Source organism: Arctopsyche grandis, chromosome 3 (genome assembly GCF_051622035.1).
Source record: "Arctopsyche grandis isolate Sample6627 chromosome 3, ASM5162203v2, whole genome shotgun sequence".
NCBI classification, from domain to species: domain Eukaryota; kingdom Metazoa; phylum Arthropoda; class Insecta; order Trichoptera; family Hydropsychidae; genus Arctopsyche; species Arctopsyche grandis.
Window position 1 is genome coordinate 19,947,030 of NC_135357.1, and position 14,426 is coordinate 19,961,455.

Consider the following 14,426-nt stretch of genomic DNA (forward strand, 5'->3'; position numbering starts at 1 on the left):
TGGATATAAATTAAAACTACGACTGTTTCTTCACCATTTATTTATTAAACGGGTAGACGGGTACTTTTCAACCATGAAATTGCTGAAGATACCAGAAAATAAATTTTTAGAATAATGGTGAAATTATCAACGATTTAAGTGGTGAGTTTCCATGAAGATTTGGCGACTTGAGATAGGCTTGGCAATTATACGAGATTAATTGCAATATATATTGATAGCGTATCGACGGAGATATAAATTAAGATTATATATTCACAGTGGGATGCTGATTTAAGGGAATTACACCATTATGAAGAAATTTGAAAAATATTACATCGACCTTAATTAATACGGAAAAATTCGACAAACTTTTTGAGATTTTGCTCAAAAAATGCTGGTGGTTTTTTGATCAACCTACATATGTAAACAAGCATATTCAATCATGAATATCAATAAAAACTCTTTACAATCAAGCATCACAGATGAAAATTTACAAGCATTTTTAAGAATTCAACTACAAAATTTTCTCCTGAAATTAAAAAACTGTTAAAGATGTAAAACAGTTTCATTCGTCAAATTAAATTATTTTTTTGTATGAAATTTAAAAAAAAATTATGTTTTAATTCCATTCACGATAATAAATAATGTATATCTAAAATAGTATTTTACTTGCGGCCCGCCGCTCATTTTTAATTTCTAATGTGGCCCTTCATCCAAAAAGTTTGCCCAGGCCTGTCATAAACCGTTCTCCAATACCCGAAAAAAAATTTTTGCTAGCACGAAACGAGTGTTAAGAAAATATTTTTAATGGAATTTAAAATTGCAACTTAAATTTTCATTTTTTTACGATTTTATCTCAATGAATAATAGTATTCTAATGTGGCCCTTCATTCAAAAAGTTTGCCCAGACCTGCTGTAGATGGATCACCTATTCAGACTATAAAAAAATTGGGCTAATTTTAAAATAAGGAGCTGTAAAAGAGAATTTTTAAATTCATTCTTCAAAAAAAGCTTAGTTTAGTATTCAATAGGTGCAGAATGATATTTTGTGCAAATACTGAAACATATTGCAAGTTATACATTAGACAAACAATAAATATTTGTGGAACTTGAGAACCATTTAAAAAACATTACGTGTGAAAATATTATAGTAGTCTCTTCTTGTAAGCAACGAATTTTTGTATTGCTTTACAAAACGAAAATTTAATTTAATCAGAGTGAAGTCTGTTTTGCTCGGGATTCGAGTGTGACATTTATATTTCTAATATAAAGAGGTGCAATTAAATAAGAATACAAATATAAAATTTTATATTTTATTAAAATAATAGGATGAAAACAAAGTCAAAAATTAAATACACAAAAAATATATATAAAAATGACGACCTATACGAAAACCATGTGAACTGTATAAGAGGTATGTAATATAAAATTAAAAGATACATATTATACCTACATATGTATATTAACACGAATTTATTAGTAAATAACTGATTTTCCTTAACTAATGAATGAAATAAAACTCAAAAATATTTGAATAAAAAACGTTGTACATAGTATACAAAAATACATATTGTAAATTGTAATACACACCTAAATTAAATTATACACATAAAAATAAAAATATATAAAATAATCACCTACTATATACATACATACATACCTCTATGACAAACTACACACATGTTTATTAAGGTGATTTTGGAACACACATTTTCATTTAACTAGAGTATTTGCTAATTTTATTTGATCTATTTAGAAAAATATTATATATTCTGCAAGGAATGAAACTCAGACTCTTGAAGGCTTTGATATGGCAGCATGAAATATTACATTGTTAAAATATTCAAATTGGGTAATACATAATACATGTATTTCATAATATATGTATAATAAGATTCTCAACAAAGAGAATCTTAATGTTGAGCTAACTTTGATTATAGAAAACGTGGAAACCAACAAATAACTATTCTGAGGTGACAATAAGAACTTTCAAATACAGTCTTACAGATATAAATCTTACAATGCGGTTACTCTACATATATCAGGGGTACCCAACCAAATTATGGTGTGGGCGCATGCCAGATTTTAAAACAATTCATATTGTATATATGTATATTAGATAGTTATTGAAGTATTAAATTTACAGATTTTTTGTTTTATTTTTAAATAAAAAAAGCATAGTACAATTATTACGATCGTTGACATTGCATTTCAATTGATAAATTAAGTCAGGTAGGTCGAAATCTGATTCTTGATTTAATTATGTTCATGGTGGAAAACGAAGATTCGCATAAATATATGGAACCAAAACTGGATTTGATTTCGCAAGCCCCCTTTTTAAAAAGAGTGTACCTTTTCTGGTCAGCTATGTTCCAAAAGTTTTCACACGTACCGTAGGATTTTAATGTCATTTTGAATTTTCAAAATCTCTTCTTCTATTTTTAATGTATCTTCTTAAATAATTCCTGCTATGTAGACACAGGTTCAATAATGTTTAATTGCTGGAATCTACTTTCAAATTGTTCCAAACGTTTTTAAGTTGCAATAAATAATTTTGGGTCAAAACTATTTTCATCAATCACCTTTTTCATCATTGGAAAGTGTAAGAGAAAATATTTTTAAAAATTATTCATCCAAAACTGTATCTTAGCCTTGAATGCTCTTACCGAGCTTATTATTAATCGGGCACATGCAAATAGCACAAGATTGGGAATCCCTGCTCTATGATATAAAATTGAAAATAAATATTTTGCATTATTATTTACTTACATGTAATTTGCTTTAAAAATACCGTTCTTTATTAATTTTTTTTCTAGCCTACAAACTTCAAAATATAAAAGATTATTTTCCATTTCACAAGTGATCGCACACTGTTTCAATAACCAAGCAAAACTTTTAGGAAAATAGTTATCCAACTCCAAATCAAATGTAGATTTACTAAAAGTTAGCAAATAATTATAATAATGCCGCAACCAATATTTTTTATAACATGATGTCAACTTGATGCGTTTTTTTATTTTGTCTTTAATTTCTATACAGTCGTTTGGGGTAATGGTAAACGTGATAATTTTATCTTCCAATATTTTTCTGTGTTCAATCTCTTCAATGGCTTGGTGAACTCTTTCGGTCTCTAAAATATTCATCCATTTTGACAGTGAACAGTCTAATACTTCTACAGTGTTTCCATTACTCATCAGACCCTTCTTTTTTTTAGGCTCTGTCAATTTTGGATCAATGTGAATATTTCTTTCATTAATAATCTGCAAATCAACTCCTAATTTTTTTAATGACCTTTGAGTCATTTTGGGACTCAAAATATAAGACAAATTATAGCATGAAAAATCTTCTTCTAAAATATCTTTATTAAATTTTGGTCTGGATGGGAAGAAATTTCTTGTAAGTAAGTTTTCTACGGCAGAAGTCAGGGGATATAAAGAACAATCAAATTTCGGAAAAGATTCCTTTTTAGAATCATACGCATCATCAACTCTATTTAAAACTGATTTGATAAACATATTTGTCATATTTTTGGTTTTGTATTCTTCAGTTTTGTCTTTTTTATCTATTTGGTTTTGGTGTAAAAATAAATTTGGCATATCACAATCATCAAAATCTGCTTGTATTCTTGTGGGATAATGATATTCGCTGATACACATTTTTCGATATTCAATATACCGCATCCAATCTTTCCAAACAAAAAGGCGCCTTTTTCCCGGTGGGTTTTTATTTTCATGAAATGAATACAAATCGCTTGGAAAACTTTTTCTTTCTCTTTGAAAAGACAAATGATTATTGATTTCTTCAACTGAATTAGATATATCATTTTCTACATTATCATCTAATCCAAAAAGAATTTTTAAACATACAATTATATAAGACATTGCAATGCCTTCATAATTTGGTAATGTACCATTTTTTTTAGGTATATAGCACGGTAATGGTTCAATCATAGAAATTATCCTAATAGTAAAATTGTATAATTCAGATGGCAACTCCAATTCCACTACGTATCTACGAATTAATGATGCTATATCAGGAGGCGCAATATCATCCAACTTCAAATATTTTGCGATCATATTTATAGTATTCCTCATACCAACATGTGAAAGACTTGCTTTGTATATTACAAATTTTTTATCAATTTTTTTTAAAATCATATCTTCAGGAAAAAAGTGATCATAAACGCCATATGATATGTGACCTTCTCTACACCACCGCAAAATATCACCAACTTGTATCTCATTTCCAATTATTCTAAGAGATAAAATCAGTATAGCATAAAGATTAGTAATTCCTAGTTTATTTTTTCTTTGCCAAATACGATCAGTTTTATATTGAAGACATCTGCATCCTGGTCGACAAAGGCCATCCTTCATATGATTGGCTATTGTTGCGTGACTTAATTTTAGGCTTAATAATTTTATGGTTCTTGAAGTAAAAGATATAGTACTAGGTTTAGATTGTGGAACTTCTTTCAAATCTGCAAGGGTCTGTGAAACCACAGGACATGTAGAAACTTGACTATCGATTAACTTCTGATATTCTTGGTGAATTAACATTGCCTAGAAATACCACATATGTATTACAAAATAATTTATCAAATAAACATACCTAATATATTTAAAAATAAAAAAAAGCTTTTAACATAAATGTTATGCATTATTATTAATACCTTTTTCTTGGCTATGCACCGTTTCATCTCAATGTGTCCCATATTCTGAGTATTCATTTCTTCATTCTTAATCTTACGTTTTCTATTTTTAATTTTTCGAATATCATATAAAAATTCAAGATCTCTGCAAATAATTTTTTGAAAACATACTTTTATCAACAAAAAAATGTAGATATATATTGCCTTAATGTCAAATGAAAGATTATATTGAAACTATGGTAGCTATGAAAGTAATTAATGAAATTTTAGTTAAGCACATATTTATTACCTATCTGTAAATCCAAACGGTAATCTGGGTCTTGCAGAAAAATTTTTTTCAAAGAATGCTATTTTATTAATCTTTAAAAACTTGGCAAACAACTGAAATGTTGTCACTTTAAGTTCTTTTTCAGAAACACCTAAATTGGCTACTTCTTCCGTTAATCCTAATAGAATCAAATTGTGAGCATGCCAAGTACTCCACATTTCACCAACTAAAAGTTTAAAAAAATGCAAAATTTGTGAAAAAATATATTAAAGAGGTCTACCTCACGGGCCGGAATCTGAAATGCCGGAAAATGCAAATATCGGAAGGCAAACATCGAAAATCGAAAGATCAAAAAAAAAGGGTGCATGGTAAACGGTACATACTCACTTAATTTGCGCGAGTAGGATACAACAGGAACAAGAAGAACAGGCTTTTCCTCCCGTATTAAAGTGCGCGCGCAGAATACGGGAGGAAAAGCCTGTTCCTCTTGTTCCTGTTGTATCCTGCTCGCGCAAATTAAGTGAGTGTGTACGTGAGTATGTACCGTTTACCATGCACCGTTTTTTTTTTGATTTTTCGACTTAAGATCTTTCGATTTTCGATCTTTGCCTTCCGATATTTGCGTTTTCCGGCATTTCACATTCCGGCCCATCACGGAGACCGATATTAAAGATATATTACAACATACTATAAATTTATATGTAATACAAATGTTGAATACACATAATATTCAACATATAGAAAATAAATTATAATTTAAACATAAATCTATGAATTTTTACAAATAAGAACAAAACATAAAATAACAATACTGACGTTTTAAATTCTTTGATTTCAACCGAGTAGCTATTATTTTATTTATAGAAGGATTATATGACTGTGTGTATTCCATCAGTGGATTAGCATCACACTGGGTTCCACATTCAATGCAATATTGAAATCCTGCTTTTATCACTGCTTTACTTATTCCACAAACTGCACATGGTTTCTTCAAATCAACTATATCATCGGTCTCCATTGCTAAAAACAATACAAAAAATTATTTCATCAGTAATAAAGTTAAGCGCCTATAAACCAAGTCAAATAATCAAAAATTTCTGAATGCATATCAAACATATTTTGTATACCATCTACTCATATGTAATCTTGTGATGTAACGAGACGGTGATATTATGTTTCCATAAAAAAAAAGATATTCTACTACATGGGCGAACTAGTTGTGAAATAATTTCTATTCAAAACTATTATCTAGATTTTGCTAAATGTAATAATAACCCGTCGGATGATTAATGTTAAAGTAAAAATAACTGGTAAGCTATGCAGTAAACTTTATGCGAAGAGTGAAAAACCAATAAACAAATTATTATTTTAAACACAAGATCGGTGGAAAATTATTTTATATACAAATATTTAAAAAATCATATGTAAATACACACATATAGATATAAATCATTCATCTTGAAAACAGAACATCATTTTCATATTATTTTAATTATAAAAGTTTTATTTACTGGCAAGGATTATATTGTAATAATCACTACTATTTTTAATCATTTGTAAAATTCTCATAAAAACCCCATCAATATAATAACAATATATTCAAATAATTACAGCGATTATAAATTAGAAAATAATCATTTATTTACATTGGTAAATAAAAACATATACAAATATGGAAAATGTAACGCTTTATATAAATGTTAAGTTGACACATTAAGCTGTTTCTCTTAAGCTCGGGTATTTCCCTTTGGTGAACCCAAATTACAACAAATAAATACATGTGACATAACCTATACGTAAACAAGATATATAGTCTTTAAGAAATTTGAAAATATACCTGCTGATTGGATTAATAAAAAGTAAAAGGTATATAAAATTGTACTACAATACAAAATCGTCTAAAATTAAAAACAGATTAAGCTTAAAGCTCATCAAGAAAATACTGTCATCACAACACTGAGCGTCATGTAGACATTATTTCTACATGCAATGTTGCCAGTACATAAAACTCATGGTTTTTCCAGTACGTACAGTACTAGTATTTTGGGTGGTTCGGTGATTACTGGTCACAAATTACTCGTCACAAAGTCACTAAAATCTCTATAACGGAACATCTGGCAGCCGAAAAGTCCATCATACTATCGATAACTATCATAGTAACGAGAACTTGAGTGCCAAATATTGTGTATTCGCGATTTTCGTGGCAAAAATTGTCTTTGTGACCACCCCAATGTGACGAATAGTCCAATTGCCATTTTGGGTATCTGTCTTGACAAGTCATGAAATAAAACCAATATTCTTTTTTATCTAATAGACATTGAAATATTCAAAGTCTTCAATAAAAATAATGGCAAAACTTAGGAAAATTTGTCGAATCTTTTCTTTGTTTACCAAGAACAAATTTATTTGTCAAATGGGGCCTTCAACACAGTCAATATTTCTAACCCGTATCGAGTTCCCATATAGCCAGACTGTGTTGAAGGCCCCACTGACTTACTTAATTGATGAATAATATATGATTCAGTGATAAAACGCAATAATTGAATGTAGAAACTTCAAAATATTTGATAATCACTATACATATTGTTGCGCGGACGTGAAGAGGGGTTTCCAGGATCGGAGAGAAAGACGCAGTAGGTTGCAGAAGCGGTTTAAGGTCTGTTCATACCTATCCAGCACGACCCGTATCCTGCAGGTGTCATGCAAGTGCGGATAGTATTCTTTGGTACATTATATGGACGTATTCATACTTCATTCGCGCATGCGCATTTACGCATTCATGCGCGTCCAAATAGAATGTACCAAATAATACTATCCGCACTTGCATGACACCTGCAGGATACGGGTCGTGCTGGATAGGTATGAACAGATCTTTATCCGTCTGCACCCGTCGGCGCTTCCGGTCGGAATGCTTTCCAGTTCGAGAGCCCCCAATATTTATACCCATTGGGTGTAACATAGATACAGACATAAGTATTAACCTATTGGTCGATGAGTCGGGCGATCCTATTGGCCGTTACATACGGCTCATTTATACGGTGAGGCCATTTTGGCGCGAACGACTGAACGTCTGTTCATACCTATCCAACACGACCCGAATCCTGCAAGTATCCTGCAAGTACGGACAGTATTCTTTAGTACTGTGGCGGCTCGCTTATACGACATGGTCGAGTTTGGTTGCCTTCCTGCGAGTGGGGACCAACCCGGCTGGGTTCGGAGAGCCGCTACCCACTCTGTCTTCAGCTGTCATATAATAAACACGTGCATTAACATGCCAGTCGTCTCATTCGTTCATCCTCCATACTGGTGACCCCCGACATCGAGTCACGCAGCCTCGATCAATTTCAACATGCCGCTCATCCCTGCCTCGCCAAGCCAGGCGGGGAAGCTACCCGCCGCGCCCCCATCGCCATCAACACGCGTCGCGGCCCGCGGGTGACAATAAACGAGCAGACACAGCTACCTACCTACCTACCTACCTACCTACCTACCGACGTCCAGCCACAACGTCGATGACAGGTGCTTTAAAAAATGGGGGAGCGAATGAGACGACGATCTTGACAGCTGGATGTGGAGTCATGCGCGATCCACTACACATAGAACGGTCATCCAGCACCACAAGACATACACCACCTCAGCACCATCATCATCATCATCATCATCAAGGCCCCGTCCGTCCCCACGAGCGTCGTCACGCCGAGACGGGCGGTAGCGCTACAACACCTCCACGAGCCACAACGACTCACAGTCCAGCTCGCAGTATCATCAACCACATCGATGCCCCTGCCGCCCCCGCCGCCCCACCAACCGACATCAGCCTCGGAAGAGCGGCGCCGCCGCAGCATCGCATCGCATCGGCGCGACCAACGGACCACCCACCGTCCTGCTCGCGACGTCACCGCCCTCGAATCTACCGACCATTCAGGGCGGTACACCTATGTACACAGCGGATGACCCACGTCAACAATTTTTTTTTTCTCCCACGTAATAATTTTTTCTCTTTGTGTAACAATAATTTTTTTCTTTTGTAAAATTTGTTTCTTTGTAATTTTGGTATCGCTGATGCTGGGGGGGGAGTGATGTGGCGGCTCGCTTATACGACATGGTCGAGTTTGGTTGCCTTCCTGCGAGTGGGGACCAACCCGGCTGGGTTCGGAGAGCCGCTACCCACTCTGTCTTCAGCTGTCATATAATAAACACGTGCATTAACATGCCAGTCGTCTCATTCGTTCATCCTCCATAATACATTATATATGGACGCGCATGAATGCGTAAATGCGCATGCGCGAATGGAGTATGAATACGTCCATATAATGTACCAAAGAATACTATCCGCACTTGCAGGACACCTGCAGGATACGGGTCGTGCTGGATAGGTATGAACAAACCTTGATCAGGTGATTAGCGCTCGTAAACCATCGGTCCACGAGCGCCACCCATCTAATCTCTACGTTACAATATGTATATAATTTTACTTAGTCGTGTGTAAAATTTTATAACAACATCCAAGAAAATTAATTAATATTTTCCCCGTAATTAAATATTAAAAATAGTGTTGTTTATTCGTCTGTTCTCGTCGGCGCTCTAGGTCGGAATGGTTTCCAATTCAAGTGCGCCCCATATTTATACATATTTGGGCTCAATAACTATTGGTCGATGAGTCGGACGATCCCATTGGCCGTTGCATACGGCTCATTCATACGTAGAGGCCATTTTGGCGGGAACGAGAGATCAGGTGATCTGCGCTAGTAAACCATCGGTCCACGAGCGCCACTCACCTAATCTCTACGTTACAATATATTTAAGGGTGGGTAGCATCAACAGATTCGCACCCGCCGACTAACAACCTTCTTAGGACGAGTCTGTTTATAATATAGGGCGGGTTAAAGGTTTGGACCGTTTCCCGTCTTATGGAAATTCAGTTGGATTTTGAAGAGGCTCTTTATTACTCGATTAATACATTTGTTATTGTATTGACGACGAAGTATAAATGTAATGAGGTTGCTTCGCGGAGTGAGCCATGTTCGAAGGGCTGAAGCTCACTGGCATCTGGGGACGATGCACTGGTTTATAAAGGTGTTGCTTGAGCAACGTGTAGCTGGGCTGGTGAGATCTCGTTCTGGAAGATTCCGACGGGGTTGAGGTCTTCCTTTGTGTTCTATGTTTGATGCGTAGTTGCGTAGCTCCTTGGGATTTCCCGTGTACTCGTGATTGCGTATCTGGAGCGAGTCGAATCGCCTTTATAGGTAAGCTGGACGAAGTATTTCGGCCACGGCTAACTTTCGTGTACGAGAACAGGACACGATGATGTCATTTGGACGGATTAAGTTTAATGAGGGAAACATCATCGACCTAGTTTCGTATGGTACAAGTCGTACTATATCCCTACAATAAGCATTAAAATTACATTTTCTAAAAATGAACATCCACGATTACTTAATGTTTGTTAAACTTTTTTGTAATAAATTGAAATATTGGAAAAAAATATGATTTTGAATTTGAAAAAAATGTTCACCTTATCATAAAATAATTGATTATGTGTATTTAATTTCTTTAAATCGGATAGTTTAAAAATAGGATATTAAATGAAACTTTTGGAAAAATAAAAATGAAAACGAAATAATGTTTTATATGCTTCAGTGACTATTTCGTACAAAGCGACAATTTACTAAAATCTCGATCACGGAACGTCTGGCACCCGAAAATAATTCTTTTCGTTTGAAAAAAGCTGAGTACAATTGAACGAACTAAAATGCAGAGTGTGTATATTCGGTTAATCGGTTGAACGCATGCTTGTTATTTGAATTCCTGTCATTTGAAACGTTCACGTCGTATTAAATTCCTTTAAACGGCTACATAAATGTACTCATGAATTGTAAGGTACAAGTTAATTTTTAATACTCTTTTATTTTGAATATATTCTACTACACGGAAAACAATGTCATGACCATACAATAACATAACCTCTTCAAAATCAAGTTGATAATATTTTACATCTCTCTAGATGAATGTGCTGTATTTTATCACTCTGCTTGTTTTCGTGAAGCACAGATTAATTTTAAAAATTTACAGAAAATACATATATAAAATAGATATTGTTATGATATTGTACTATACATTTACCCGTTTTGACTTAATGCTATTTTTTTTCCATACCTCTTACTTCCACTTACGATTACCATTATTTATATACATAAATATACAATAAATTATTATAGTACATATGTATTTCTAATTTCGTCATGTCATCAATTAATCACAAAAATAATAATCCTGGTACTATGGACCAGTAGCATATTGCTACTAGCATACTAGTGTACAGTGATTTAATCTTGTGAGGGATCAAATTAAATTAATTTTTATTTGCAAATTCGATGAGATCCATTAAGCGATTATAAAAATGTATTTGAATTAAATCCCAGCTATCCCTTTCTTTTCTCATTTCACAGCTTGTGAATGACTGTAGTTGTAGTCTATTTTTTTTTTTTAATATTTTCTCTTTGGTTTTATGGGGAAGAGAATGCAGGGTCCTTGGGTATACAACTACTATGAACAAACATTAATTTATTGATTATAGATTTTTAAATTGAATAACATCATAATATTATTTAAATATTTCCGATACTTAAGTAGTTGTGTAGATACTCAACTTGTACTACGGATGATGTTCTATAAAGTTCATCTTATCATAAATTATAGTTATTTTGCTAAGAATTAACGTTCAAACATTCAAGAATATGCTATTATTTGATTTGTTTTTGTCTTTCCTCAAAGTTTGTATTTCAACACTGAAATACATTTTCAAATAAGAAATTTTCCTAGTGATAATCTGTTAAAAAAAATTGTCTATTTGTGTGTCCCAAGTCTGCCACGGAAATACCATTATGGACACATATTTACATGTTTACAAACTATTTTGATAAATTTTCAAATATTAATTCATTAAAAATTCACTAACATTATTAATTTGTTTGTTTGTTTCAGATACGATATGTTACAAATGCATCAATTAAAATTTTAAAAATATTAGGACTGTTTTTAAATATCATCAAAGTGATCTTTGTTATCATCGTTAGATTTATAAACTTTATTTTTTCGTTGTTTTCAATATTCTTCGCTATGTCTGAAACAAAGAAAATGGTATCAAAAACGAAACGAAAGAACAATAAAGAATCGTCTACTATTACAGAACGCAATGCCATTAGCCCAAATTGGCAAGCCTTTCTCCAAAATCAGGAAAAAAATTCATTTAGTAACAAGAGCAAAATGAAACAAGAAGTTAACGATTACTACAAAGTGCTTCGTGCAGAGGCACAAATTCCTCAAATGAATAAAAAATCTATTTTAAATAAAAAAAATATTAGCAATGTAAAGAATCCAGATGGATCTCCAGTTATCACTAGATACGTAGCAATGGATTGTGAAATGGTGGGCATTGGAGAAAAAGGTGTCGATAGTATGCTAGCACGAGTATCCCTCGTTAATAAATTCGGAGATTGCATCTATGACAAATTTGTTCAAGCTAGAGAAAATGTAGTAGATTACAGAACTTGTGTTAGCGGTGTTAGAAAAGAAGATTTAATAAATGGTGAACGTTTTGACGTCGTTCAAAAAGAGGTGGCTGAAATATTAAAAGGCAGATATCTCGTAGGCCATGCACTCAGAAATGATTTGGATGTATTATTTTTAAGCCATCCTGCTTCTAAAATCAGAGATACTTCAAAATATAAACCATTTAAAATGGTAATTTTTTTGTGTACATTCTTGATATTGTACGACTGATTTGATTTATATATATTTTTAATTATGTATTGTTAATTTTTAGATCACCAAAGGTAGAATACCATCATTGAAGAGACTTTCTGAGGAATTATTGGGAGTCAATATTCAAAAGGGAGAGCACAGTTCTGTTGAAGATGCACGTGCAACTATGCAACTATATTGTCTACATGCCCGGCATTGGGAAGACATGATTAAAAAGAAAAAAAATCGAAAATTTGATCATTCAAAATCTACATAGAATTAAAATTATACAAAATTTTGTAAATCAATTATGTATATTATATATAGGCGAAAATGTTTTTAATATTACAGTCGGCGCTTACCTAGCGGCATGTCGAATTTTATAACCATTGTAATATATTTACATATTTACTAAGTACATTCCCTTTTCATACCCTCTGTTTATTCATGAATTTAGTAATCAGTGTTGTTAATATTAACAACCTACATAGATCATTTATTTCACTCAATTGATATACTAATCCATTTATTGAACATATGAGAAAGCGCTGACTGTATTTTTGTTAAAAACGTGTCAAATTTTGAATTGTATATTTATATATTTCTTCAGTAAAATATTTCTTTATTTAATTGTATTTATTTTATTGTTACATCTAATATTTCATATGAAACCTAAATTATTTTATCACGATCACTGAACTACATGTTATTATATTAAGGCTTCTTGTTTATTATTCGTGCTTAGTTTCAATTTACTTACACTATCTTATTGTGCAAAGAATGCAATTGGTTGTTTTGTTCATCTTCATCTGGTTTAAAATACGGAGAGCACTATTTCTTCGGAAGCGTACGTAATAAATAATAAACATAAACTAAAAACAAAAAAATTGATAACCTTTTGATATGTGTTCTATGTACATACACATTATAAACACATACCTCTTTTCCATATAAAATACACATTTTTTTCTCTTCAATCACTTTTTTCGTTAAGATAATGTATAATATTGAAATAAAAAATTAAGTGTCAGTAAATTCTATTTACACTCCACTTGATGATGGTTATATTGAAAAATAACTTTCAACACGTATCGCTTAGCTTAAAGGAGAATGCCCTCATTAATAGCTGATTTGAGGATAGGAAGAAATAATGGCATGATATTCAATGCTATGTTGTTCATATGTATATACATACACACATATGTAGGTGGGCTGCTGTGATGATTTTGATTTAAGTTTTTACTTATTCGATTATAAAGATTTCAAAAGTTATCCATTTGAGCTACACTGGCCTTTATTAACGTTCTCATTTTACATACATATGTATGTAGCATGAATAGTAAGCATATAAACAATGGCAAATCTAATATATGGACTAAGAAATGAATGCATGATTAACCAAATTATAATTCAAGATTGATCAATGGTCTACCATAACATTATATACATATGTATTATATTATATAAAGATTAATATTTTAAAAATATATACACATTGTTTCCACTATACTTAAGTATATTGCTTGAAGAATAAGAAGAGGCTAGTAAAAAAAATAAATACTGTTTTCAAAGGTATATAAAAAATATTTATTTGTATTTACCAATCTATAAAGTGTACACTGTACACCGATTAATAAATGCTTTGGCTGAAGCCCGAAATCTTTATTAATTCGACTACGTTGATCTCGAATATAATATTGAAATTCTTTCATTCCAACAGGCTTATCTGTTACAACTACACAAACATCGACATCTTTCTCTTGTTTATTAGTTTTGTAGCGTCTT

At 32.4% G+C, this 14,426-nt stretch overlaps 2 protein-coding genes across 3 annotated transcripts; one reads left to right on the plus strand and one right to left on the minus strand.

Moving 5' to 3' along the window:
- Window positions 1-1,286: 1,286 nt before the first annotated feature.
- On the minus strand, window positions 1,287-6,902 carry TAF1B (TATA box-binding protein-associated factor RNA polymerase I subunit B). Its single transcript, XM_077446701.1, has 5 exons — window positions 6,736-6,902; window positions 5,715-5,918; window positions 4,920-5,124; window positions 4,652-4,775; window positions 1,287-4,541 (listed from the first exon to the last, which is right to left on the minus strand). Exons 2-5 carry the CDS (start codon window positions 5,914-5,916, stop codon window positions 2,745-2,747), a joined length of 2,328 nt encoding a protein of 775 aa, XP_077302827.1. The 5' UTR covers window positions 5,917-5,918; window positions 6,736-6,902; the 3' UTR covers window positions 1,287-2,744.
- Window positions 6,903-10,612: 3,710 nt separating this feature from the next.
- Window positions 10,613-13,514, plus strand: LOC143909934 (RNA exonuclease 4). 2 transcript variants are annotated; one of them, XM_077428252.1, is made up of 3 exons: window positions 10,613-10,773; window positions 11,883-12,641; window positions 12,724-13,274. In XM_077428252.1, exons 2-3 carry the CDS (start codon window positions 12,018-12,020, stop codon window positions 12,916-12,918), a joined length of 819 nt encoding a protein of 272 aa, XP_077284378.1. In that variant the 5' UTR covers window positions 10,613-10,773; window positions 11,883-12,017; the 3' UTR covers window positions 12,919-13,274. The 2 variants fall into 2 exon arrangements, with proteins under 2 accessions (XP_077284378.1, XP_077284377.1); XM_077428251.1 differs by having other exon boundaries at window positions 10,629-10,778; window positions 12,724-13,514.
- The last annotated feature ends 912 nt before the right edge of the window (window positions 13,515-14,426 follow it).